This window comes from Gossypium arboreum, chromosome 4 (genome assembly GCF_025698485.1).
Source record: "Gossypium arboreum isolate Shixiya-1 chromosome 4, ASM2569848v2, whole genome shotgun sequence".
Lineage (NCBI taxonomy): Eukaryota > Viridiplantae > Streptophyta > Magnoliopsida > Malvales > Malvaceae > Gossypium > Gossypium arboreum.
In genome coordinates, this window is record NC_069073.1 from 109,688,219 (window position 1) to 109,702,050 (window position 13,832).

Consider the following 13,832-nt stretch of genomic DNA (forward strand, 5'->3'; position numbering starts at 1 on the left):
GTGGTTTTTTTTTATCCTTTTTGGAGGGGTTTTTCCACGTTAAATTTGTATTCAATTTCTCAATTTATTCTGCTATTTTCTTGTTCGTTACTTAATCGGGCTAAAATCCTAACAAAGAGATCATAACTTGTTGAGGGTGAGTCAGCTTGTTCGAGAGAGTTTTTCGAAATTTCGTTTGTCGGGGTTTTGTTCCCATCCTTCATAAAGGGCCATATCCGTTCATGAAAGGGGTGCCTTAGTTTGTAATACCTACAAACTCGAGAGAAATGTTAGTATTGAGCATAAGAATAATTATAAAATTAGTTGAATAAGTTTTATTTTTCCCTCGTCTTTTTTTTTTTCCAAACAAGTAAATATAAAATTTATTTTACTCCTTTCCATTTCTTTCACTTCTTCACTCAATCAAATATACCTTAAAATTCTACCTATAACAATAATGATAAGGAAAGTAATCAACTAATTATGGAATCATGTTCCTTGAAGAACAAAAAGGAAATGAAAAGACCAATATAAGTATTACATATTAGGTAGTGTGTACTTTAATTTTAATTACAAATTTCACTTTCCAATTTTATAATCAAGAATGAAACAGAATAAGGTTCCTTTTTAGTGTCACAAGGAAACCTTTAAGGCCAAATCTCTTTGTGGATTATAATTAAATATTTTATTTCAACTTTTAAGAAATCTATTCTTTTCAAGGTATAACAAAATAAGACATTGTTCTTTTCCTCCAAATGGGTACAAGTGAAATAACGTTCTAACAATGACACATGTCGCGGGGCGAGATAAATGTTTACAATTAAATCACTACTCCACAATTAGTATATTTTGCTCTATCATTCACCCCCCCACTTTTATTATTATTATTATTATTATTATTATTATTATTATTATTATGTATCTAAATCTTAAAAATCATTACCACATTAATTAATATGGGATACATTTATCCTCTTTTGCCTTTGAATTTGATTTTGTTAATTATTCTTAAAAGTTTTAATCTTTTAAAGGAAAATAATATTAAAACATTTTTTAAATATTTAAAATAAAATATAAAAGCTTTTTTTAATGCATATTTATATTTATATTTATTTATAAAAGATAGAGACTTTATATAGTAAATGAGGTAGAAAAGATAAACAACTACCACAACCATTTTATAATTATTGTCAAAAAAATCCACTTTAACTTGTATCAGTAAATAAATTTGAAATTACTTGAGTTTTATTATCCTACGTATATTCTTATTTAAAGTAATTTATAATAAAAAAAACCGAAATAAAAGGTTTAAATGTGATCCATCTAAATGTAGTCTTAAAACAGAGAATTTAGGCCTATGAAACCATAAATGGATGACCCCTTCTTTTACTTTTTATCGTAAATGGTTAAAGGAATTGACGGAACCATTCTAAATAATTTTGTTTAATACTTGAATTTAATACTTTATTTTAATTTGATATCTAATTTCTTTTCTTAATTTGATCCTCAAACTTGATACTTTTTTAAATTTGTACTTAATCTTTTTGGGGTTCAATTTTAGGGTTCATTTGTTTTCATGTAAAAAAGTTTTACGAAAAATATTTTCTGCATTTTCCTATACTTATTTCACAGAAAATAGTTTAGTCAACTGAAAATGACTTACAAGTGAAGATAAAATAAGTCATTTTCCCTGTAAAATGACTTACCGAAAAAGAGCTCATCTATAGATAATTTTATTTTTATATAAAATTAACTTCAATCAAGCTTAATATTATTATATTGATAATAAATTTTATTTTTATTTTTAAAAATATTTAAAATATTATATTTTTTAATATTATTAAACATAATATTTAATTATTTATATTTAGTCATATAATAAATTATTAATATAATAAATATAATTTATTATTTTAATAAATTATTTAATATTTCAATTTTATTTTAATAATAAATTTTAAAAATAATAATTTTAAATAATATTATTCACATATTTTTGAAAATATTCAATATTAATATATTATTAATAAATATTTATTACAATTATAAATATATTAATAATAAATGTTGTGTAGTATAAAAGTTAAAATATGTTATAAGTCTATGTACACTTCACAGATTTGTAATTTAGTCATTGTACTTTTATTTTTAAGAATTTAGTCCCTTTACTCTTCAAATTTGAAAATCAAGTCCAATTGTTGACATCGTTAATTTTTTTGTCAATTTTGTTGATGTCACATTTTTAAATAAAAAATACTCACTTAGTAGTCGTGTAATTAAGAAATGACATTGTAATGAATCAATTTAACATAATATTTTTAATATATGCAAAAACAATGCGAATATAAAATTATAGATAAAAATAAATTCAATTAAAAATGAAAAAATAAGAAAATATCAAATGTATGTTTGTTTAATTGGAAATAAATTTTATGAAATATTTTAAGAAATCTATCAAACAATGAAAATATTTTACACAGATTTATCCAAATACTGTAAAATATTAACTTTTCAGAAAAATAAATCATTTTCTCAAAATCATTTTCAATAAAACAAATAGAGCCTTATATTCGAATTTGACTCTTCTTCTTAATTTATACTTATTTTTATTTTTCAAAAAGTTATATTAAGCAAAATTAAAAGAAAGTGAAAATCTTTCAAAAAAAATATAAATATTATATTAACCCAAAATTGTCTTAATGAACTCCTCCATTGAAGTGAAAATATACAAAGTAATATAAAAACATTATCACGTAGAAGTCACTACTTTTGTCTGAAACAACACACACCAAGAACGAGAGAAGGCCTTCAAAAAACAAAAAACAAAAAAAAAAAAACAATTAGAACATCAAACATGATTGGTCCAGGCAGACCTCTCTTCGTCCTCTTTGGATCTTCCATCGTTCAGTTTAGTTACAGCAACGAAGGTTGGGGTGCAATTCTTGCTCATGCATATGCTCGCAAGGTATTTCCTTTCATCTTATTCTTCTTTGCATTTATTGTTTTCTGGGTTAATATTAGCACAGCCCAGATTTCATATCAGCTTTAAAAAGCTCTAGATTTTGGTGATTTCTTTGTTTGTAGCAGTTATCAGCTGTTTTGGGTTTCTCCTTTGATGAACAGAGAAGAGATTCACACTTTTTTTTTTTTTTCTTAGTAGTGGGATTCAGGTTGCTTTTTCTCAAATCTTTTTAGGAAGAAGATTATTCATATGGATTCCAATTAGCATCTCTCTTTTTTTCTTTCTTTTCTGATTGCTTTTTCCTGTTAGTCTGATTTCAAAATGGATAAATTGTTATGAAAAAGCTGATGGAGCCAAGTTAACCAATTCTATCCATATAAAATGGATTGGTGAAGTAAAAGCTGGCCCATTTGTAGATAATTTAGCAACCTTTTGTTGGGGGTCCATTTTACCTTTTGGAAAGAGAAGGAAAAACTACCGGATGGTCATTTTACTTTCATTGTCTACTTTTAAGCATCCTCCTCATTCTAACCTCATTGCCCTTTTCTAACTTGAAAAAGAAAGGGTAACTATCCCAGACATAAAACTAGTTGATTTCGTTATCTTTACATTTTCATTTTAGTCATTTAACTTTTAAATCGTTTTTATTTTGGTCATAAAAAAAAATCATTTTTTAAATATTGATGATAAAAACGCATACAGAATAAGATTGTAAGTTTATCTAAGTTGTAAATTTGACTTAAAGCTTTAGACAAATGTGAAAAATTGAAATTTGTCAAAACCAGAAACGTATACTAACCAAGTTAGATCTAAGTAAAATAAAAGGGCAACAAATAAAAACTTAATGATCAAGTAAGAAAGAACAAGTAAACCGAATTGAAAAATTAGGGTTCTTGAAAGTCCAAGTCAGTTTGAAAAAGAAAACTTGTTCTTAATGAATTTAGATCAAGTCAAGACTCTCAATTAATAGAAAACAATAGGTTTGAACAAAATTGAAAAAATAATGATTAAAATAAAATGAAATCAAAAGAAAAGAGGAGAAAGTAGTTTAGCCAACCAAGAACAACAAAGATCTAATTATTTAAATATGTTTTGGGTCGTTCTTGATTGAGAATAAACTGTCAAATTGAGACATAAACAAAAGAAGCAAAACAAATTAGCAATTGAATTAAACTGAATGAAAAAGAACCCTAGAAGTAAAGAAAGAGAGGGATGGCTAAAAGAGTGTCGAAGAAAGATTAAATTAGGGTTTCTTGAGTTAAAAGAAATTGTTCTCGAACTTCAAGGAAGCCCCCCAAGCATATCGAAAAACAAAAGAATCAAACAATTTATTAGAATGAAGAATTAAGTAAAATAAAAATTGTTTTGATAACAAAAGAATTCAAAACAACAATAAAAGAAAAGAACTCCTATTTTTGAATGATTCTTGATAAACTAAGATGAGAAAAAAGAAAACTTAAAAGAGAAATTCTTGAATGATTGAATGAATAAAGCGGAGTATATCCTATTTATAGCCTCTCAAACATTAATTAAGTTGTGATAAGTATACAAACTAATCATGACAACTCATCAACTAACTAACTAACTAATTAACATCAAAAAAATGTCCAAGTGTGGAAATATGACAGGAAATTCAGCCAAGGGGTCAATTGGGCTCCCTGGGTCGAATTTTTACAAAGTGATTCATTTATTTAATAAAACTTAGATAGAAAAATTAAAAGTTTTACAAATTGGGTCACTTTGACAATTTAGTTATTCAACTGAGTCCTTCTTCAAACTTTATATTGAGTTTGTGGATATCCCAATGGGCCAATTTTCAAGAAGTTGGACTTGTGATTTGTTCGCTTCTTAAATTGGCTCATTCAAGCTCGTAAGTGTAATTCACCGCACACCGACTTCGATAATTGATTTCTTGGGCCAATAATTCCAAGATTTCAAATTTTGATTTTCTTGATTCTAGAAATCTTCCAAAACAACAAAATTGGACCAAGATTCAATTTCTTAATTTTCTTGAAAACAATAAAGTGAATCTTGATTTTCCTTTTGCTCGTATGCACGTCTAGGGCCTTTGTAATGAAGTATGGTATGGTTTCATTCGAATTTGCTTTGATTTTTTTACCTTTATCCTCGTTATTGGGCCTTAAGGTAATGTGAGCCTAACATGTCCATAGGCCTGAAATTGAGCATTGAGCCTCGCATCAATTTATCAAAGTTAAAAATAAAAAAGTATTAAGGATTTAAGTGAAAAAATAATAAAAACTAAAATAATGTATTAATTTTTTTTTCAAATTGTATTTGTTTATCCCTGTTAAAAGTTCTATTTTTACAAAATTAATTTTATCAAATTAAGTAATATTGAAAAATAAAGAAAATTAGAACTTTCATTAAAGGGGTAAACAAGTACAAATTGACAATTTATACATTATTTTAATTTCTACCACTTTTTCAGCTTAATCTTTAAGGCTTTTTACTTCGACCAATACTTTAAAAAATATTTTTTTGGGTGAATAAAATAAAAGTGAGCTAGAAGTTGAGTAATTAAAATAAAGTGCAAATATGATGTGGCGTGTACAGTCAATAGATACTAAAGATTTAATGTCTAGGTAACTAAAATGAAAAGGCCTAAAAGTTAAGTGATGAAATTGCAAAAATTTCTTTTTAAGTAAGCTAAATGAAAGCAGCCTAAAATTTTGAGTGTCCAACCGGATGGTTTACCCAAAAAGAAAACCCATTATTTGCATAAGAAAATGTAGATGAACAAGATCAATTTGAATAGAGATCTAAGCACACATAAATTGCATTATTTGGTGCTTTGTTTTAATGGTGATAGGCAGACATAATACTGCGAGGATACGCAGGGTGGAACTCGAGGCGTGCTTTGGAAGTTCTAGATAAAGTTTTCCCCAAGGTATCGTAAGTTTTATTGGAGTTTATCTTTAACCCTTTTATTCTCAAAGGCATGCCACATAAAAAATAAATAAATAAAAGCTTTATTTTAAATTATTTGATGTTTCTTATTTTTCTCAATTATATGAATGGAGGATGCTGCTGTACAACCTTCATTAGTGATAGTTTATTTTGGTGGCAATGACTCAATTAAACCCCACGCATCTGGCCTTGGTCCCCATGTACCTCTTCCAGAATATGTTGAGAACATGAAGAAGATTGCTATGCATCTCAAGGTACATTATTATTACAAGTAAAATTCCTTGGAATATGATTTCCTTATCTGAATTCTGATATCTACTGACTACTAAGCTTTCCACTGCTTTCAATTGGATCTGTCACTTGGTTTGGTTTTGGATGGGGATTACTTCGGGTTTTACAGTCATTTCAGATTTGAATCATTTTGTATTCCGATCTTTCAAGTTTATTTGGGTTGGATTTTTTCGAGTTGCTCGTTCGAGTCATATTTCAGGTTTAGGTTGGATTAATTGAACTTTTTATGATTAAATTTGAAGTTGAATTTGATTCAAACTAATCAGATTGAGTTTTGGTGTTCAAGTCAGAACGGATGGGTCTAGTTCTAATCCTTCTCTTTTTATGTTTCTTAATTACCTAACTAAACTATGAAACCTGAAGATTGATAGTTAATCTGGTATAAAACCATGGCACTGTGTCACGTATCATTTGATCATCAGGGCCTATCGGAGAACACTCATGTAATGTTCCTTAGCACTCCACCAGTGAATGAGGAACAAATACTAGAAACCATTGGTATACGCGGTCGAACCAATGAAGGTAGCCTGATTTATTCCGAAGCTTGTTTAAAACTATGCCAAGAAGTGGATATAAAATGTATTGATCTTTGGACTGCAATCCAGCAAAGAGATGACTGGAAGACAGTTTGCTTTAAGTAAGTTTACTTTTATTCCAATAAAAAAAGAAAAGAATTCCTTATTTTGAATAGGATTTGAAGATTTCATTATGTGTTTAAGTGATTCCATTGAAACATGGGAAGTTGATCAAATATTGGTTCCTCTGATTATAGGGATGGCATCCATCTATCCTCCGAGGGAAGCAAGATAGTGAGTGAAGAAATATTGAAAGCCCTGGCAGAGGAACCAAGTTTATGCTGGAGATCATTGCCGACTGAATTTGATGAAGATTCAGTCAATGATCCTGTCGGTGAAGATGGGAAGAACATTAACATTTCAAACCTGTAGTTTTCCACCATGTGCCAAATGGGAATAATTCCCTTAAGCCCTTATCAAGTTTGGTTGCCTTTTTCTTTTTCCTTTAATGCTTGACTTTATAGAGAAACATATGATTGCAGAGAGGTCTTCATAGTATCTCTTCCATGCAATATTAAACTGGAATTGTAAGTAGGCCACTGGATGGAAATCAAATGAAATTCCTAGTATCTCCAGCCCTGCAATGTCTCCCTCCAAAATAATAGAAATCAGACCTTGAAATCGAGGGAGTAAACACAGGCAATTCCTCAGAAAATTAGATAAGAGACAAGTAGAGATAGCTGAAACTTACAAATGCAAGATAATACACAAAGGTCAATACAATCACAACTGATAAGGTTAAAATGGGGATTTCAAACAGTATACACTCATTTGTACAAATATTTACCCCAGAAGAGATTGCAGAGCTGGACCTTAGTTCATATTTTAAATAAATCCAATTTTTTTTACTTTTAAGTCAATTTTCAAGTTTAATGTTTTTGTCCAAAGTATCTTAAATTTTAGTCGGGCTTGGATTGAATGAGTAATCTGACTTTTGAAATGGTTTAATCCTATCATGTTTTACAATAATTAATTATAATTATAATTATTTAGATGTATATTTTGTAATTCATGTTGTGACTTCCAAAAAAAATAAAAAAAATACATAATGTTAAAGATATAATTATATTAGAATATGATGTAACTTATAATTGAACTTAATAATATTATAAAATTTATAACTAATTAGATTTATATTATTTTTAATTGAAATTTATTGAATTTAAACATTGAAGATAACAATAACATATAAAATAAAAATTAATTATTAAAGGGTAAATTTGTTGTTTTATTTAAAATACTTAAATAAATATTATGGACATTGATAATTTTTTCATCAAACCTTCTATAGATAAATAGATATTTTTCAAAGGAGTGAATTTCTTACCATAGAATTTGTTTGGAAATATAGTACCTAATAATTTTGTTTGGATAAAAGGAAAGATTGGGCAGTTTGGTTTAAACCCAATTTTTTTCCTTCCAACTCATCATTTTCCCAAGAGAAACTAGTTAGAGCACCCTCATATATTAATTGCATCAATTAAACCTATAACTATAAATTATAACTATCATTTTGCACTGAATCCTTATTTGTCTTCCGTTATTAGTACCTATATTTTATAAAATTACGGATTTAATCTTTATTCAAATATTAAAATCTTAGTCTTCACTAAATGATAACCGTTAAATTCATTATGTTGAATTCTATTATTTTCAAAATTTGATGCGGAAAACATATTATCATATGTAAATGACATGTCAACTTGTTATTTTCACATATCACTTACTGAAAATTCAGTTATTAGAATAACAATTATCATTCGAGTCAAGATTGAAAATTACAAAATTTAAAAATATAGAAATTTAGAATAATTCAATCGAGAATGTAAACTAAATCTACAACTGTATTCATAATATATAATTAATAATTAAATTTAACTAAACAAATTTAACTACTATTATTTAACCGATTGTATAGTTAAGATGACTTCTAACAGGACATTTGCAGTGTAAGTATTTGAAGATGTACTTGAGTAGCTGAAAGCAGAATCATGTGCGGACAGAATTAATAACCTTTTAGCTTATAATAACTTAGCTTAGTGTATTTGTGGTATTGTTTTTTTTATAAAAAATTAATTAAAAATTAAATTCACAAACTTTTATAAAATTAAAGAAATAATCGCAGAATGTAATATTGTATTTTCCTATATGCTCTTTCGTATTGCATGGCTGGAATATACTTTTTTTTCAAAATTCTATAATTGGAAAATTCGGAATACATTAGTATTTACTATTTATGAAACATGCACATATATATGCCAGTTTTCGGCAACTGACGTGGGGTTTTAGTTGATTTTCATTCCCCCGCCCTTGTTTCTGTAGTTTTGAGAAAGAGACAAGGATAATGGCATTGGGTTAAAATTAAATTATAATTTTTTAGAGATATAATTGTAATTTTATTATTATAGAAAATAATTATTTTGTGAGAAAAAATAAATACAAAAATGAGAACATGAAATTACTTAATAAAAACCATAAAGAGTTTCCGAAAGCTTGTTAATTCATTATAGAAGGTGAGTGTATGAAATATTAAAGAAAAACAATAAACACAATTTCACTTTCTTTTTGAGCATGTAAATCTAGCTATAGGATTCACAACTTGGTGAATTTCATCCTGATGTTGTACCATAATCCTACAGCCTTCCATCCTTGTCTGAATAATAATTGTCTAATGTCACTGCGTTTATTGTCTCCCTCTCCCATTTCCACAAACTCCAACACCTGATTATCCTTCTCAATCTCTCATTTAATCCTTCCTAATTTCCCCCTAATTTATAAAATTCATTCCTACCCACCCAACACATTCCGTTTTCCTTCCCACTACTGTAAAAGTAACTCACTGCCATTCCGTTGCAACTTTCGCCCGTTTTCTTTCATATGTCCTCTCCCCTCTTTGGCTAACGGAGTTTTGCTTCTCGCGGTTGTACTAATCTTGCGGACAACACTACCTTCTTTTTCTGTCAAAGAGGATATATAGTTCACTAACTATAGAATAGGTTTTTTTTTTTTTGTCTATATCTAGGAAAATCTAATTTATATACTTTTTCTCTAAAACAACATTGAAGAATGTTAGAAGAGAATGGAAAGCAAGTCAGTGAAGTAAATTGTTTTTAATAAATGGCATATAATCCAATTTCAAAGAAGTCGTTTTGACTTTTGTTACCAATTTTTGTCCGATGATGTAATGGTCTGCTTCTTGGATAATAAAATTCTAAATTATCTAAAACCAAAATTTGAGTTAAAAGTAAAAGAATTTAATTTTAAATGTCATAAAAGTATAGGGACTGAAAATAAATTATACCATTAGTACCGCCAATTTCACACAACGCTATTCAGCCACGGTAACCATTAGTTCCACCAACTTTCTTCTAACCACAATAACAAGATTAATATGCAATGTATGTGTAAATTTTTCTATCCACAGGTTTTACCTTACAAAATTCTATCCACAGTTTTTCTATGAATTAAGTCTATCCACATTTAGACTTGTTCATAGTCAGGTTATATGTCCATCTCCGAAGGTCTGTCCAAAATTTGAGAGGGTTTAAGTAAAAATATTAATCTAAAAAATAGGCTTCAATAAAAAAAATAGGCTTGTTTAAAATATGAATCGGGCTCAAGCTTAAACATTCAAGGCCCGATTCCAACCCCGGAGACTTATTTTTAAGTTTATATCACTTTATACTATATTATTTTTATGTAATTTATAACACATTAAAAAATAAACTTATACTAAATATATAATACTACTCTAATGTAAACATTAAAATAATGTTAAGATGACTATATAAAATTTTCAATAAATCAAAAGATATAAAATAATTAAATATTAAATTAAAATAATATAAATATTTTTAAAAAATTTAAAAATAATATGGGCTAGTTTAAAATGGGCTTGGGTTAATTTTTTGCAAATATAGATGGGTTTGGACAAAATTTTAGGCTTATATTTTAGGTCGGGTTGGGTTTAGGCTTGTATAAACTATATTAATATTATACTTAAGCCTAACCAATGAGCACCTCTAATCTACAATTAATGACAAATTTTGCACTAGTATCTTCTCTACTTGTCAAAACCTCTCATCCTAATAATAAATTCAAACAATAAATTTTAGTTTTTAATTACATTTTAAAATAAAATATAATCATATAATTAAGTTATTGGATATAATTTATAATTTTAAAATTAATATTTTCATATAAATATGTGTAATTCAAATACATTTACATATTTAAAAGATACAAGTAAATTGAAATGATACATCAAAATACTTTATATTAGTATGTATCTATACATAACAAAAACGATATGATTCTCAAAGGCGAAGTAGAATAAAGTTTTAAGGTACTATAATTGAATTATAAATTCTTGAAGTCTAGAGACAATTTAATTATTATATTAATTTTTAATTTTATATTTTCGAGGGCTTTAAAAGTAATTTTACTATTTAGGGGCAAGGCTTCTACCCTTGGATTCACCAATAATGGTATTGACTATCGACTACCTTGCATTTTATTAAAAAATAGTAAATTAATAAGATTTTGATTTGAGTTAAATTAATATTTGATTCTAATTGTAATTGTTACTATAATTAATTGTAATTTGGAAAAGGAACTCTTAAAATTAAATGAAAAAAATTCACGACTTATTCCATATAACCATGCTTCAGTGATATTGATCTAACTCATCTCATGTTATTTTAGTAGAAGAAATTGAAGTTCAGTCTGATCTATCTTATGAAGAAGAATCGATTGAAATCTTAGCTTGAGAAATGAAAGAGCTGAGGAATAAGCACGTGCCATTGGTGAAAGTCCTATGGCGTAGTCATAGTGTTGAAGAAGCAACCTAGGAATTGGAAGAGGCAACGAGATCTCAATATCCCCACCTCTTTCTAGGTAAATTTCGGGGATAATTTCTTAAAGAGGGAGAATTGTAACGACCCGATTTCTTGTGGTGTCAGAAAATGAGGCTTTGAAACCTCGTTTTCATAAAACGAGTTTGTAAATATTAAATAGGGATATTTATGGAGTTAGTGTATATATGAATTGAAATTTGGATAAGTAAATTAGCTGAAATTATAGTTAATTAAGGTCAAGGGACTAAATTGTAAACGTTTAATCACTATAAATTTTAATTAGGAAAAGGATTGGGGGCTTAAATAACAATTATTCAAAGGACCAAAATGGCTAATAAACTACTTTTAAATAGTTGATAGTGGATAATGATGTTGGATGTCATTAACTTAGCTTAAACATGATTAAATTTTATTAAACTAGATTACTTAAGCTAATTAATATTAATTAATGAAATAATCATAATATAAAAGCCAAAACTTAGTGGAAGATGTTATCATCTTTTTACCCAAGCTGTGAAAGCCAAAGAAAAAAAAAAGAAAAAGGTTTTAGGTTTCAAACATTCGACCATCCAATTTCAAGTAAGTTCCTAACTATTTTTCTTTGATTTTAATAGAAATTGAATCATGGGAGCTTGATTTAGTTATCCCATGTACCAATTTGTAAAAATGTTAAGTTTTTGAAAGATATCATTGTTGAGAAATGAAAGAATTTGGTGTGAATTTGATAGAAATTAAGCTTGGTTTTTGAAAAACGACTTAATTGTAAAGCTTAATTGTTAGTTTCATACATTAGGGACCAAATTGAATAAAATAAAAAAATATTATGAAATTTTGGTAGGAGTAGAAAGTAGGAAGTCCCTAATGAATATATGTGAAATCAGATTTTAATCCGAAGCTCTCGATTGAAAATTAAGTTAGTCCAGGTTTAGGGATTAAATTGAATAAATTGTAAAATATGTATGATTTTTTTATTGTGATTTTTTTATTGTGATTTGATATGGAATTTGATATTTTTTATTGTTGAATTATTATTCATACCAAAAGATGATGGAAGTCCATCGAGAGGGAATGGAAAGGTGAAAGTCGATGACAAGTGACGTGAGCTATTAGTTTGTATTTTTATGACTTAAGATCAATTTAATTGTTGCATATTTGTGATATTTTGCATAATTTGACATTGAGATGAGCTAATAATGATTATTGGAATTGAATTGCTATGATTGATATTGATTATCGAGATAGAGGACTAAATTCAATAAAATGAAAAATAGTATAGCTTAATTATTTATGGTGTTTAGTATGAAATTGAGTTGAGATATGCTTTATGAAATGATGAACTGACAATAAAATAAGATTGATCAGAATGTGAATTGGACTTTATATTGAAATTGGAAAAACTGTTTACCCTATTAACTATTAAGGCAGAGTCATATATAGTTAGTATGCGATAGGATAGATTGAGTATGGATTACTTTGATTATTTGTCGATAAGAACTGTGCACATTTTCCTTCAGACGATTCGATGAGTACTGGGTAGAACTTTTACTTCAGTTATACTTATTTCTAGTGGTGTCGAAAAAAATGATTTCAAGACCCCATTTTTGGAAACCAAGTTCATAAATATTAAGTAGGAATATTTATGGAGTTAGTATATTGATGAATTGAAATTTGGTTAAGTAATTTAATTGAAATTATGGTTATTTTAGGCCTAGGGATTAAATTGTAAAAATTCAATCAATATAGATTTTTAATTAGAAAAATGTTTGAGGACTTAAATTGCAAATATCTAAAGAGGCCAAAATGATTAATAAACTATTCTTAACCATGTGTCAGTGCCACGAGCAGTGGTTCAAAGCTCGTGACCAAATCACAAAGAGCGTCCCATGGAGGTCTACATATTAAATGGAGCTCATTTGACCCACTTGAACTGGCCCAATTTTAAGAACAAGTGATAAAGCCCATTGACCACCTCTTGACATACCAACGTTAGAAGTGAGAATACTGCAACTAAAGATATGATTTAAGGCGATGTTTGCAAGTATATGGGTTAGGTTGTAATATATTTTGTTTACAATGAAACACTTGGTAAGTCTTCCAATGATCGTACCCTAGGGATTGCAGTTTGGGGAAAACTGCTATTAAACCAATTACCGAAAATAACTACTCATATACTTGAGTCACGAATTAGTAATGTTAATTTGGAAGCGAGATGATAATAATAATAACCAAATAAATTGAATT

General features: G+C 27.8%; 1 protein-coding gene across 1 annotated transcript; it reads left to right on the plus strand.

Annotated features, from left to right (window-relative positions):
* Positions 1 to 2,677: 2,677 nt before the first annotated feature.
* On the plus strand, positions 2,678 to 7,304 carry LOC108457702 (GDSL esterase/lipase WDL1-like). The gene is made up of 5 exons (XM_017756784.2): positions 2,678 to 2,944; positions 5,772 to 5,849; positions 5,983 to 6,123; positions 6,583 to 6,797; positions 6,933 to 7,304. Exons 1-5 carry the CDS (start codon positions 2,834 to 2,836, stop codon positions 7,105 to 7,107), a joined length of 720 nt encoding a protein of 239 aa, XP_017612273.1. The 5' UTR covers positions 2,678 to 2,833; the 3' UTR covers positions 7,108 to 7,304.
* Positions 7,305 to 13,832: the final 6,528 nt, after the last annotated feature.

Excerpts from the sequence above, each read along its gene's own strand:
- LOC108457702 (XM_017756784.2), top strand. The coding sequence starts at position 2,834 with ATGATTGGTCCAGGCAGACCTCTCTTCGTCCTCTTTGGATCTTCCATC. Across the intron at positions 5,850-5,982 it reads TAGATAAAGTTTTCCCCAAG|GATGCTGCTGTACAACCTTC; the intron begins GTATCGTAAGTT and ends ATATGAATGGAG. Across the intron at positions 6,124-6,582 it reads AGATTGCTATGCATCTCAAG|GGCCTATCGGAGAACACTCA; the intron begins GTACATTATTAT and ends TTTGATCATCAG.